This window comes from Eublepharis macularius, chromosome 7 (assembly GCF_028583425.1).
Source record: "Eublepharis macularius isolate TG4126 chromosome 7, MPM_Emac_v1.0, whole genome shotgun sequence".
Taxonomy (NCBI): domain Eukaryota; kingdom Metazoa; phylum Chordata; class Lepidosauria; order Squamata; family Eublepharidae; genus Eublepharis; species Eublepharis macularius.
In genome coordinates this window covers 16,856,518-16,870,230 of record NC_072796.1, presented here as the reverse complement: position 1 = coordinate 16,870,230, position 13,713 = coordinate 16,856,518, and the positions used below count along the sequence as shown (strand labels likewise).

General features: G+C 40.7%; 1 protein-coding gene across 2 annotated transcripts in view; it reads right to left on the bottom strand.

Annotated features, from left to right (window-relative positions):
- Positions 1-1,012: 1,012 nt before the first annotated feature.
- The window catches only part of NFX1 (nuclear transcription factor, X-box binding 1), a 43,280-nt gene continuing 30,579 nt past the window's right edge, over positions 1,013-13,713 (bottom strand). Inside the window, exons 16-24 of one of the 2 annotated variants that reach the window (XM_054984342.1) lie at positions 11,309-11,539; positions 9,979-10,052; positions 9,076-9,177; positions 8,599-8,640; positions 7,744-7,842; positions 7,356-7,422; positions 6,552-6,697; positions 4,553-4,654; positions 1,013-3,510 (exon numbers count right to left, since the gene is read on the bottom strand). In XM_054984342.1, the coding sequence (XP_054840317.1) occupies positions 3,438-3,510; positions 4,553-4,654; positions 6,552-6,697; positions 7,356-7,422; positions 7,744-7,842; positions 8,599-8,640; positions 9,076-9,177; positions 9,979-10,052; positions 11,309-11,539 (936 nt within the window). In that variant the 3' untranslated portion in view covers positions 1,013-3,437. The remainder of the gene's footprint in view (positions 3,511-4,552; positions 4,655-6,551; positions 6,698-7,355; positions 7,423-7,743; positions 7,843-8,598; positions 8,641-9,075; positions 9,178-9,978; positions 10,053-11,308; positions 11,540-13,713) is intronic. The other variant, XM_054984344.1, reaches the window with a different exon arrangement.

Here is a 13,713-nt window from a genome sequence, read left to right as displayed (position 1 = left end):
AAAAGTGTGGAAGCAACCGCCTCTTTTCTGGCCAATCAGTTATAACAAGTCTTATATCTTCCAGGATGCTATAAACTTCCATCTGAATGTTCCCAATATGCTTTTGTAGTACTTCAGTACTGAAAGTTTGTAAGTGGAACAGGACACAAATACCAAAACCTTTGTATCAATCTAGCTCACAATATGGTCTTGACCTCCCTCTCAGATTTCAAAGATAATGTTCTTCATTCACCAGTATGCGCTCTTTAAAGTTAACATATGGGGCACAACTGAACACCTCTTGTGTAAATGGTTTCCTTATGGCTAAGTTAGGGAATGGCCTGAACTTTACCAGACAGCTCAGAGTTTTATCACACCCTTCCCTGTGAGAAGTTCAACATATATATTTTGTTCTTCCTCTATTTCAGCCTCACAGCAACGCCCAGAGGTAGTTCAGCTGAAAGACAGTGACTGGCCCAAGTGAACTACGTGGCTGAGTGTGGATTTGAACACAGGTCTCTCTGGTCTTAGCCCAACACTGTAACTACTGGGAGGGGGCAAAGCAAATCTTGTTGGACTTTAAGGTTCCACTGGATTTGAATTTTGCATTTCTACTTCAGACCAACATGGCTACCCATTTGAAATTACCTTTGTGTCTTACAGCGCTCAAGGCAGCTTACAACTAACAAATACATAAAAACAAATCTTAATTTAAAAGCATAAGTTAAAACCACCAATAAGTAGAAATACTAATCAAACACCGTTATAAATAAAACTGTATTCAGCTGCCTCCTAAAGACTGAAGGGGCCAAGGACACTTCCCCTGGGGAGATTGTTCCATAGTTGTCGGGCTTCCACCAAAACAGGCCCTCTCTTGCGTACTCATCGGATGAGCTTCTTTGGTTGATGGAACAGTTTAGGAGGGCCTCACCTTGTGATCTTAACTCCTGGGCAGGAAAGTATGGGAGAAGACAGTCCTTCAGATACCGAAGCACAGGTAAGTCACTTTTAGAATAAAAGCACTGACAAAGGATTTAAAATATTTGATTATGTTTTAATAATACAGGTCATGACATCCATCAAAGATATGAAGACCTTCTCATTTATCTCATCGTTGGCTTCCTCCGGCTTTTCAGCAGCCTCTGCATTTGTATGTATGAGTCACAAAAATCTATTAAGTAAATGCAAAAATAGCAATTTTAACTTTATTACAGATTTATATAGTAGTTTTGTAGTTTATTACACCACTGAACTTGAAAGCAAGCAGGCAAGTGTGTGTGCTCATGGGTATAGATAAATTCCACAAATAACGTATGAAAAAATAACCAAATCTATTATTTCACTTCATCATGAAGTACATCATGAAAAATGGCATAAGGAGTGGTCTCCATAGCAGTTTTCACGAAGTTTAGATTACACACAGATCGATGCACACACAGCACTGAATAATCAGAGGAGTTTTTAATATATTACTAAACCTTCGGTCCAAAGTTCCACTCGTGCTGTCTGCATGAACAAATCGAAGTACCTTGTTAGTGAGCACAAAAAATACTTTCTCCTCTCCATTTAGGTTATCAAACATTGGAAACCAAACCAGAAGGGAATAAAGGATATTTTCTTCACCAAGAAAACAGGTGATTTCCAAACAACAGCTACAAGTTCAGCTCCCAGTAAAACACACCAATATGTGCAAAACAGCAACTGAAAGCATATGTTTAACTCTTTAATGCAGATGGGACACTTTCCACTGAGCAACGTTAGGACCAATCACTTTAAAATGACCATCTACAAAAATAAAAACCCACCACGTACTAGAAAATATGGGCCCGGATCAAGAGACAGCCTCACGCTAAAATGTGTCAAGCACCCCTTGCAGTCGTATGTGTCAGTAGATGTGGATGCACAAACCCTATCCAAATCAATGGAGAAAAAGCTTATATAACAAGAATGCTAGGTTACACTGTCACGGGGATAGTACATTTTTGTACACAAATGACAGTGAACTAAATTGTGGGAAAGTGCATAATTTCAGATGCAGACAGGACACACTGACTAGTCTCTAGCAGTGTCTGTGTTTAGCAAACCTAAAGATTCTGCTAAGAAGACCGTGGGTCTGCCCTCTTGCGTCTCTATTTTTAATAAGATCGCTCATTCACATCTCAATGCCATAACACACCTAGAACTTCCACTTGCATCTGCACTTGCATACAGAGATACGTCAGCTCACTTCAAATTTTCTTGCATTCCTACAAAGTGCTGCCTTAGGCATTGGTATGGAAAGGCAAGGTTCAACTGCAATAAAATAAGCATGATTAACTCCACCAGTGTCTTCATCTAAACTTCCTTCCTAAATTACATTATCTGCAAGGAATGACTGTGTGAGAACTCCCACAAAAGAGCTGTAACCTCAGAAGCCGCTCACAAAGAGCCTATGGTCTAGAGTGTGGCGTCTATTTGATGCTTACAGTAGGAAAGGCAGGCAGCAGTCTGACACATCCTGAGGGGCCAGAAGCGACACTGGCAAAATAAGGTTTAGATTTCAATGGAAGTGCAACAGGCAAGTTCAGTGGCAGCCTGACACACACAAACACGTTTTCTTTCTTATGAGAAAGAACTGCTACAAATGCAATGTATATTTTACCACCACAAGGCAAGCACATCCTTAATGCTACACTGCTAGCTGAACTGAAGAATAAACCCAAGAGAAACAGTTTTCCATTTTAAAATCTTCAGTTAAACTCCCAAGATCATACCTGGGAATGACAAAAAGCAAGGCTTTTCCAATGTTGCCAAAGGAAGGAGGATTTGCAGCAGAAGCAACTCAATATTAGAAAGTGTTGGTACAAACCAAGATCTGAACGTATAGTAGACAAATTGCATGAGGCTGCAACTGCCAGGAGACAATACCTTGTCACTTTAAAAGCTGAATTTGAACTGGATCTGTCAATATAAATCTTAACCCTACCTCCCGCCTTCCTCAATAATAATTCATGGACTTGTATCTTTCAACGGAAAGTTGTTAATTTTATTCAGTCTTGCATCAGAACAAGTAGCATCGTCACCCAGATAAGAATCCACTTGTGCTATGCAGCAGAAAGTAGGATAACTAAAACCAGTAAGCTTCTAAGGGAATAAAAGGAAAAGAAAGGATATACTGTTTTCTTAATTTCTAGTAGTTATGAACTACTCAAAGTTCTTAGAAAGTCACACTTATGCTTGTACATGTCACTCTCGCTGCCTCCCACTAGCAAATGGGCTGTTTCACAAAATTGATTAGATTTATTTATTGTTACAAGAAAGGTTATATTTTGATGAACAATCTGTTTCCATCCACTGTTTCCATGATGAACTCTGAATACAATTCAGTAGAATGCTCTTTGATGAATGCTCTTTGATGAAAATGGTCCTGACCACACCAGCAGCTCCACTTCCACTCTTCAAAAGCATAATTCATTACGTCAGTCCTGTACATCAAAGTAGTCAATCACTGGCTCCTCTTTGAAGCCTCGCTCTACGTTGTTATTTCCATGCCTGAAATGAATACAATAAAACATTATGAATGTTATAGAAAATTAGATGGTTTTTTTTGTATAAAAAACAGACTTGGCCTTACCTGAGAATACATTGTCTCAGGGACAAGAATGTCATATATAGGAACGCACCTCTTTCGGGGGGCAATTAATACCAATGGGAGGGCCTTCCTTTACTGCTGATTGTGTGATCACAGTTCACAAAAATGCCAGAATTTGAAGAACAGTACCACAAAACAGGTGGTAAGTACTGCTACAGTGACTATCCATCATATGATAAGCATATGATAAGCTCAGTTTAGCAACTGAGAGATAACCAAGCATAATTACAACTAGCAAAACTCCAGGAAAAGGTTAAACTCCATAGATTGAAAACAAGTATGTAAAACTGATTTCTAGTGAAGAGCAAGATTCAGGTCCAGTTGCTCCTCAAAGACCAACTAGATTTCCAGGATATGAGCTTTTAAAGAGTCCCTTCTGATGAAGGGAGCTTTGACTCTCGAAAGCTCACGCTCTGGAAATCTGGTTGCTCTTCAAGGTGCTATTGGACCCAAATCTTGCTCTTTTACTGCAGATCAGTACGGCTACCCACCTGAAATTGATTTCTACTGAAGTTTCCCATTCTTTCCTAATGCCGTTGGGAATGCCTTCCAACCCTCAAAAATACATTTCTGTACTGTTCAGCCAATATTTAGGAGTTCTCTTTTATTCCCCCCTAATTGACTGAGATCACAATCCAATGCTAGAGAGATCACATGAAAAACCCTGCACACCACTCATTCAAAATCACTTGGATCCAAACGACAGATCATCCCTCCAGATCAACCGCATTCCAAAAAATATTGCTCCTAGATTTGACTCACAGGACGACTACCATATGACGTGCATTCTGGAATATATTCATGTAGACAATATAACAAACAACTTACACATGAATTCATCAACAGTAGATTCAGGTGGCACCACTAGTAAATATACCATGGCAGTTCCCTTTCTACAAAAGGCCAAGTTTAACAAGAATACTTGAATGGAACAGTACTTACTTTTCTGACTGTTTGTGATGGGGAATAGGTGGGGGAGGTCTGCTTTGCTTCTCCTTGGTAAGCACAGATGTCAGAGTAACTGTCGGACAAACTGATTTCCCTCTGGAGAAAGGAAGTAATAATAACAGTGAGATTTGTCCTACGATGTCTGCATGACTGCAATGAAAGGCATATCTCCTTGTGCCCACGTAGCTTATTCGAATTTGGAAATAAGCAGTTTGCTTTTCTCCTTAGCGTCAGTCTCTGATTGTCTCTCTCATTCCCTCTTCGCACAAGAAATTCACAATTTTGGACAATGGTTTCAATTAATACCATGCATCATTTGGAAATACGAATGAGGGTTTGTGTTATACAGAGAAATTAAACGACAAAAAAAGCCTCCATTAAGTGTAAAATTGAAGGACAGAAAACAGTCTTTTTGATATGAAGACACACAATTGTACAAAATCCCTTAACTCCGAAGCAGAGAGAAGAGCTGGGACAGTCCTCAGGACTCACATAGAGCACCACCATTGTATATGAAAATGTAGCTTATAATACAAACTATTACAATACAATGTTCACGACGCTTTTGACAAAATACCTCAATCCTGAGCAAATTTAGCAATCATGGGATAAGAGGACAGGTCCTCGTAGAGATTAAAAATGGGTTAAACAGGAAGCAGAGAGTAGGAGTAGATGAACATTTCTCACAATAGAAGGGAATAAGAAGCAGGGTCTCACAAGGATCTCTATTGGAATCAGTGTTATTTGTTTGGAAATAGTCCGGCACTGGAGGCGAGCAGTGCAGCAGCCAAGTTTGCAGAAGAGACCAAATTATTGCAGATGAGACCAAAGATCAAGGCTGATTTTGAAGCACTCCAGAAGGATCTCTCTAAATCAGGTGAGGAGGCAATGTGGCAAACGACATTCAAGGTAGGGAAGTGTAAGGCGATTCACAGTGGAACAAAAATTAGTAAGTTTAAATATATGCTGATGCGGTCTGAACCACTGGTGACTGAGACGGAGATCTTGGTGCTGTAGAGCATAGATCAATGCAAGTGTTGACTAAGTGGAGTGTGGCAGAAGTGGAACAGGCAAACTCCATGGGGATTTATTAAGAAAGGACTGAAAATAAAATGGACTATATTGTAATGTCCTTGTGGATTCTATGGTAGAGGCACACTTGGAATATTGTGTACATTTGCTGTACATCAAAAAGTGCAGAAGAGGACAACCAAGATCGTTCAGGATTGGAAGCACCTTTCCTATAAGGAAAGGCTAAAGAATCTGGGGCTTTGCAATTTAGAAAAGAGACAACTAAGAGTGGGACTGACAGCAGTTTATCAGATAATTCATGGGCTAAAGAAAGCTGATAGAACTTTTTTCCCTTTCCCACAATACTAGAACTCATAGGCAAGCTGATGGACAACAGATTCAGGACAAACAAGAGACAGTACTTCCTTCACTCAATGAGGTACTAAATTTTGGAATTAATTGCCAGAAAACGTAGAGACAGCCATTAGCACAGATGACTTTAAAAGGGGACTAAAAAGATTCAAAGAGGGTAAACGCGTTATGTCTACTACCTGCAATGAATGACTCAAGGGAACCTCCATGTCCACAAGCTAAGTGGCAACATCAGAGGAAGGTCTTGGCACCTGTGCCCTGTTAGTTGACCCTCCAGGGCAACTGGTTGGCTACTCTGTGAAACAAGATGCTGAACTAGATGGACCATTGGTCTGATCAAGCAGAGTACCTTTTACGTTTTTATATGTAAAAATACAATATAGGAACTGAATAAAATGGGCAGGGTATTCAATGGAAGCTCTCATTCCAATACAGTTTTCCATTCCAATGCAGAACACTATTTTAAAAAATGTCTAATACTCAAAGGATGGCCGGGTGTTTGTTCAGTGTAAACGTAAAACTGGCTGAAACACAGCAAATACAAAAATTACAGCAGTTATTCAAAGGTGATTATTTTTGCCACTTATAACGAGAAAATGGAACAACATACTTCACCGCACTGATAACAACATTGCGCTTTGGTTCGTTATCATAGCTCACACTCTCAATGCCGTAAGCCTGAGCAAGCTCATGGATGATTCGGCGATGTTCTCTGTTCATGGGTGGGAAGCAATGGCTCTTCTTCGTATGCTTGCTCTGTATTAGGCCAAGAGAGACGTGTTAACCTTATGAGAGGTGGCAAAAATTACACGATGCTGGGTTAGATCCAAAGGTGCCATTCTACCAGAGTCAAGGCATCAGTGGAACAGCACTCGGGTTGATCAAGAAGAGGATGGCGATTTCTGCCCATTTCCCCTGCCCAATGCCTTCCCACACTTTTCTCCTGAGGGCCCTTTGATCCCTACTGCCACCACCCAGAGCAGAACAGGAAGGCGACTAAGCAGGCTGCAGCAGAAGTGGGCAGGCAAGGAAATCTGGCTCCATCAGCTCCGCTCCACTGACACTAGTATCGGATCCAGCCTGTAATTTCTATTCCAAGCTTCTATTGTGTACAAGTGTACTTGGTAAAGCAGGAAGAACTACACACAGTTGACCAGGACGGCAACCAACAAGCAAATATCGTATCTTTGGGTCAACATCATTAACCCTAACAATAAAACCGGTGTCAAAACCATTTATGACAATGACGCTGATATAAGCTTTTATTTTAATTATCCACATTTAGGTGGTTCTTCCTCCATCATCTGAACAAAAATTGTAAAAAAAAAAAACAGCATTACTTTTTTTAAAAAAAGAACCATTCACAGCTTTTAATATTAATTTACTTGGGAATAAATAGGTGTCTGTTACGAACCTTATTTACAGCTTCCACAAGGGCTTTCATTTCTTTCTCAGTTTCACTGACAAACTTTAAATCCTTTCTGAAATTATGAAGAATATAATTCACTACCAATAAAGGCTCCTGTATGTGATAACATTTGAAACACACTAATAAGCATTTTCCCCTGCATAATTCAAGCTTGTCAAAAAGTCTCAAGCTTTTACTATTTCAGCACAGTATTATCTTGGTGCCAAAATTGTTCTGCACGCGAGCTCCAACAATAGCTAAATTAACATCCAGAAGAATTCTCCAACCATCAGCTCCTCACTCTGAAATCAATAGGAAAGGCCACTTACAGGGGAACACTCTGTGCTCGCTGAAGCACACACAAACTTCTAAGCAACCGTGTGACTCTACATACCTCCCATCCTCTTTCAGGGTATCACTGTACTTGGGTGCAGAGGAGCGAACGTTAAAGGGGTCAGAGCTGTCATCGATATGGAGAGCCTCAGCAAACCGCCTGATTGAAAACATTTAAAGGTTCACAAGACCTTTTATCTCTACTTTAACCCAACCAGATTACAATACATCTTATGACAGCAGGCAAATACTTTTAAGGCCTTTCTATATGCTGTACAAGACGGCCCTGCCCCACCTCCATGTCATTTTCTTCTCTTATGTTCTTCCTGAAATAGCTCTTGTGCTGCTTTATTCTGAACCTTTTTATCATCATCATCTCACACAACACAATCAATAATAAATAAAGATCATATGTGATCACTGATTGGCCTTGCTGAGCTGATACAAGTCTCCACCAGAGACCTAAGTATCAGCCAGGTACTGGTGTAAAATGTACGCTGTTCCAAGTAACGCCGTCTTTTGCAGTTCTGTAGGTGTTATATCAGAAAGCTGCAGTTTTTATTGTTGTTGTTGTTGTTATTGTTAAATGTATAGCCCACCCTCCACGCAAAAACAAAAACAAAAACAAAGGCATAACAATAAAAACAAAACAACAATAAAACCACAGGCATAACAATAAAATCACAACTGCTCAAAGGTGTGGGTTGATATTTGAAGCAAGATTATGTCAATAATAACAAATTCAAGATTATGTCAAATAAACTTCTATCATTTACACAACCTGGAAACTACAGTGCGTCCTAGCTCTACTCTCTCCTAGTAATCTGCTTCTATACAGTTATTTTCAATGCAATCTAAAAAGCAGACATTTAAGTTGTGGTCCTATTAAAAATAAATTATAAAGAGCACTGCCTACCGGTTCCTTTCAAGTGCCAAACATTCTTCATCACACTGCAACCTAGATAAACAAAAAATGTGGATTGCAAAAGGGCAGAAAGCAATTGCGTTTCTCTGAACACTGCTATCCCACCCCCTTAAAAAATTCTTTCCAGCAAAAGTGAAGGCTGACAATTATGTCCCATAAAACAACTTGGCACATTACACATTTTCCCCATCGCAGTATTTAATACTATTCAGACTGAGATGGTTCCGTTCTCCTTGAATCTGCTTTCCTAACCTTCTACAGGAGACTACAGAAAAATCCGTAAGCACACAGGCACTAGAACGGCCAGCAACAGTGAATGATTAAAGAGAACAACTTCTGTGCTAGAAACTGCCCAGGAAAGCTCTTAAGCCCCAAACAACTATTAACAGCTAATGCTTAGTGAAAAGGCTCATAAACCCTTCTTGTCAGCACCCTGGTTAGATTGTATTTAAGCTATTGTTTCATTACCTGGTGTGCTTCATTTCCTTTTTGGTAATCAATCTGCTAATCTCCACTGAATCTCCAAATTGTGGATCTGTTAACTTAGAGGCTATGGAAATTGCAGCTATTCTGAAAGGGAATAATATTTTATGGAACATGAATGGTATTTAAATGAGGTTGCAGAAAATGATCAGGGAACTAAGAAGCGGAGGGATGCACAATAGGGACAAGGAGAATATCAGCCTCAGAGAAATTTGCAACTCTGGAATAAGCTACTTCCTCCCACTAGGGATGCTGGAAAATAAATTACACTTTTTCATAGAAGGTTTTATCCATAAGTGTTGCAAACCCTGTTTATGAGCTTTTGGTATGACCTCTGCCATCAGATTAAAAAAACGACGCTCAGTTCTACTATTAGTTGCCTCAATACCAAATTACTAAAGTGGTGTCTATTAAAATGTCATCTTGTTTTTCTGGTCAGGTTAGTCAAAGAATCTGAACATGACTGAAACCAAATATGGATTTTTTTAGAAATACAAAAATATCCCATCTAAATATTTCTTTATGACATTTAAGTTTAAATGTTTTCTATTTAATAGTGTTTTAAGGCATTGTTACTTTGCCCAGTAAACATTGCCAAGTAACACAGAGCCAAATCTTCTTATAGCAAGAGACGAGGAGAGAAACTCTGAGAACTTCTCAGTAAAGAAAGTGTACATTGTAGGGCTACATTGTATGAGCAGCTTGAGAAGAGCACATTAATACACAGTGCACAATGAATGTTCAAGGAAGCATATTTTTTCTAGATGAACAAAAGCGCTGTTGAAATAAATGTTATCATATTCTATTCAGAGAAGAAAGCTAACAAAATTACATTTGATGAGTGAATAGAAGACACTCAAGGAAAAAATGAAAACTATCACTGCATACCTTTGATATGTACTAGAAGCTTCCGAACAAACCATAACCTCCTTTCTTCTTCCACATTCACACTGAAGTTCAACCTGTTTTTTCACAAAAAACATTTGCCTAAACAGGGCAGGAATCCAATTTACCAAAACATTTGCTGAAAACACTTCAGAAGGTATTGATTCCCCCAAATGCAACTGATTTACCATTTTTAAAGGTAGACAACAAGGGGACCCCCTGAGACTCAAGGAGGGGGGAATTTCCTTTCAGCCCACAAAACTCTCTTGTTTCATTTTCTTCTCTACTGTTCTCCTGCAAGCAAACCTTTATGCCTGCCCACTCTTTCTTTCTTTCCACTGTCCATGTTTAAGTTTCACAATGTAGTAAATGAGGACTGAAATCTCACAAGACTGCCTCATGAGACCTCAGCAGCCATTTTAAGGTTGCCTAGGCAACCACAGACAAGCATTGCCCGTGGTTGCCGAGGCAATCTAAAAATTGCACCCAAGGCCAAGTTTGGAATCACAAACATGATATGAATGGAAATGTAGATTACTGTAGCATTGTAGAAGCAACTCAAATAACGTGTCAGACATCTTCCTGAGATGACTGAAAGAGTATCCCAATATAATCCTGTACAGAGTTTACTCTGGGACTACAAAAAGAATCCAGTAGCAACTTTAACTTTATTGTAACCACTAACCAACTTTATTGTAGCATAAGCTTTTGAGAATCACAGTTCTCTTCGTCAGATGCTGTAGCTCCATACTAGAGCATCTGCTCTGCTTGGCATGCAGAAGGTCCCAGGAGGTCAAGAGTGCTGCGGCGCGGCAGGGCTCCGAGGGCGACGGGCACTTCACCTGCCCGGGCCCCGCCGAGAGCAGCGCGGCAGGGCTCAGCAGGGCTCCGAGGGCGATGGGCATTTTGCCTGCCCTGGCCCCGCTGAGAGTGGCGCGGCTCGGTGGAGCTCCAAGGGGGACGGGCGCCTCGCTGTCGCCTGGGCTCCACCGGGGCTTGAGCGCGTCGCTCTTCCTGCGCCGCCCTCTTCCTCCAGCTACCTAGCCATTGGCGGCCTTCCCCGGTGCCCTTTTATGCTGGTGCGCCCTGCGTAGGCGCACTAGCATCAATGTGAGTCGTCGGATAGACGCTAAGGGAATTACATAGTAGGATATGCCTTACAGAAACTTCTAGGATAAAGATAGTTTAAATTTAGCTTTTACAGCTTGCAGGGCCACAAGCAAAACGTAACGTTTCATGAAAATATTAAATATTACCAGTATATCTGAGCCTGAACGGGGTTTCAGGGACAGTTTTGTTTTAGGTCAAAGGCTGACTCTTGCAAGACACCTACCTTTGCACTGCAAGATGTCGTAGGACAAGGTAAAGACGGATGGCACGGAGACATGCACGGATGATTGCAATGAAGCCGAAGAATAGTACACGGCTGCCTGCACTCTTCGTCTATAAGGCATTCCCCCTTGTGGCAGATCCTTTTACATTTGTGCATGCCGCATTTCAACATCCGATCGCAGGGGAGGCCGCAGGAGATGTCGGTGAGGTAACACGGAATATTGTTCCGCAACTGACCCAGAGGAAGACAAAACGAAACAGAGGGATTGATACTGGGCAACCTTTCACGTTGCCAATTAACATCCATTACCAATGGGGCACTTACAGAAACACAGTCTGCACGGCATAAATTCAGAAGGCCCTTTCACTGCTACACAGCAACTTTTTACGAGTTGCATCTCTGCTTCTGAATGGTTTTATCATGCCTTTTTTAAAAAGCCATTCAACATCTGTGTATGAAGGAAGACAGATGTGGAACCTATTCACAAAGCAGGTTTCCATTCAGATTGTCACCACTGGCTAGCTTTCATCAACGCATGGTAAAAACAAACCAACAAAAACTGTTCTTTACATGAGTGTATTTTCACATGATTTAGAGGCATGTGAAAGATATGGCCAGCCAGATTCCTAAGGAATAATCTCGTCAGAAAATTTAAGAACACTTTGAACTAAAGAGGCACGGAAAGCAAGAGAGGGGAAAGCCAGCACTAGCCTGAACCACACAGCCTTTTGCTTGAAGGCATTCAAGGAAGAGAATAATGAGTACTCTGAGCAAAACTAATACCACATAGGGCCAAGCTAGAAGTGATGAATGACACTTGAATGGCAAGTGAACACTCATATGTATTCCTCCCTGTTCACTTGCACTCCACTTGCACTCCACTCGATCACTGTGTGTGTTCACTTCGAGTGTTTACTTACCATTCAAGTGTAATTCGTCACGTCTAGCTTGGCCCATAGGCACTGCTACCAGAAAAAGCTCGGGTAGAGGACTGCCAGACAGCCAAAGTTTCAGGAGAGGTGGCAGCTGCAGTTTGAGCGTAATGCACATCTACATTCTATGAACACAAACATATACACTGCACTATTTCATGCTTTCAGAGGACTGAGAATGTGGTTCCATCGGTGAGGCTGCCAGGTTTTCATCTCGTCAGAATGACGGCCTGTCATCTCACACTTAGGGCACTTCGCAGACCCTGCATCTGCAGGGGCCTCTGCCAGAAAGGCTGAAGAACAGATACAAGGTAAAAGATTCCACAGCAGTTCCCAAATAAACAAGGAAACATCCTTTTCAAAAGAAGGACACTCTGCACAAGTTCAGAGGCAATTTGCCCTTAAATCTTTTTTGCAAAATGGACAGTCATCCAGATCAGAGCACCAACATTTTTGTAAACAGAAGTTGGCAATCCATTGAACGCCCCCGTTAGTCTGCCCTTATAATCTATAAAGCTGCTAGAAGTGACCAGAGGTTTTCTTAATTAGACATAATTCTACTTCAGATTATTTGCTGATCTAATCAATTAATGCTTTGATTTTCTGACTACTATTGGACCTGGCAACTGATCAAAAGTTCTGGGAACTTTCAAACACCAAGACTGACAGGCCATTACAAATAGCCCAAAATAATTATTCCTCTAGACGTCATATGGTCAGTGGAATGTAAACACAGCTGGATAAAGGCCACATACTGAAGGAAACTTTAGTAATCTATTCATTAAGCAATATCAAATCTCAAATGGGGAGAGGTATGGTTTCCAAAGATCAAATTATAATACTTCAAAATGGACAGATCTTACCGAATCCCAGATTTCTCCCAAGAGAAATATACACTCTCAAAGTGCTGAAGAGCAGGGAGTGACCCAACATGCACATCAAAAGCATACATGAAATCAGACATTACTATATTTCCTGCAAGTAGTTATGATAGACGAGTACACAGTTATACATACTGGAGAAGGACTCTTTCTGATCACTCTTCAACAGACTCTTCACTACTCACCTGTAAACACAGCTTGTAAATGTAGCTTGTGTGATCCCAAATTCAAGGTTAGGCTTGATTTGCATACTGCAATGTTGTACATAAACCAAGCAAGTAATAATAGCTTTATAGCCCACTAACGTAACCTGGAATGTTTTCTTCCCCTGTGCTGCTGAACAATTTGTGCCCTTAATTACAGAAGCATCAGTTTCTGAACAAGCAGCAAGCCTTTCAACTTACAGTGTAAGGGAATAATTTAGTATTTCTTTGTATTGTCCTTGCAACTTGGCTCATCTGTCCCAATGCAATAAGAAGAATTCTATGAAACAGCTTCAAAATTCATTTAAGCCTTACCTTGCCTCTGGATCTTTTGGGGGAAAGTGTTATCTACATGCATACAGTGTGCAGGGGAATTTGTACTGGAGCAG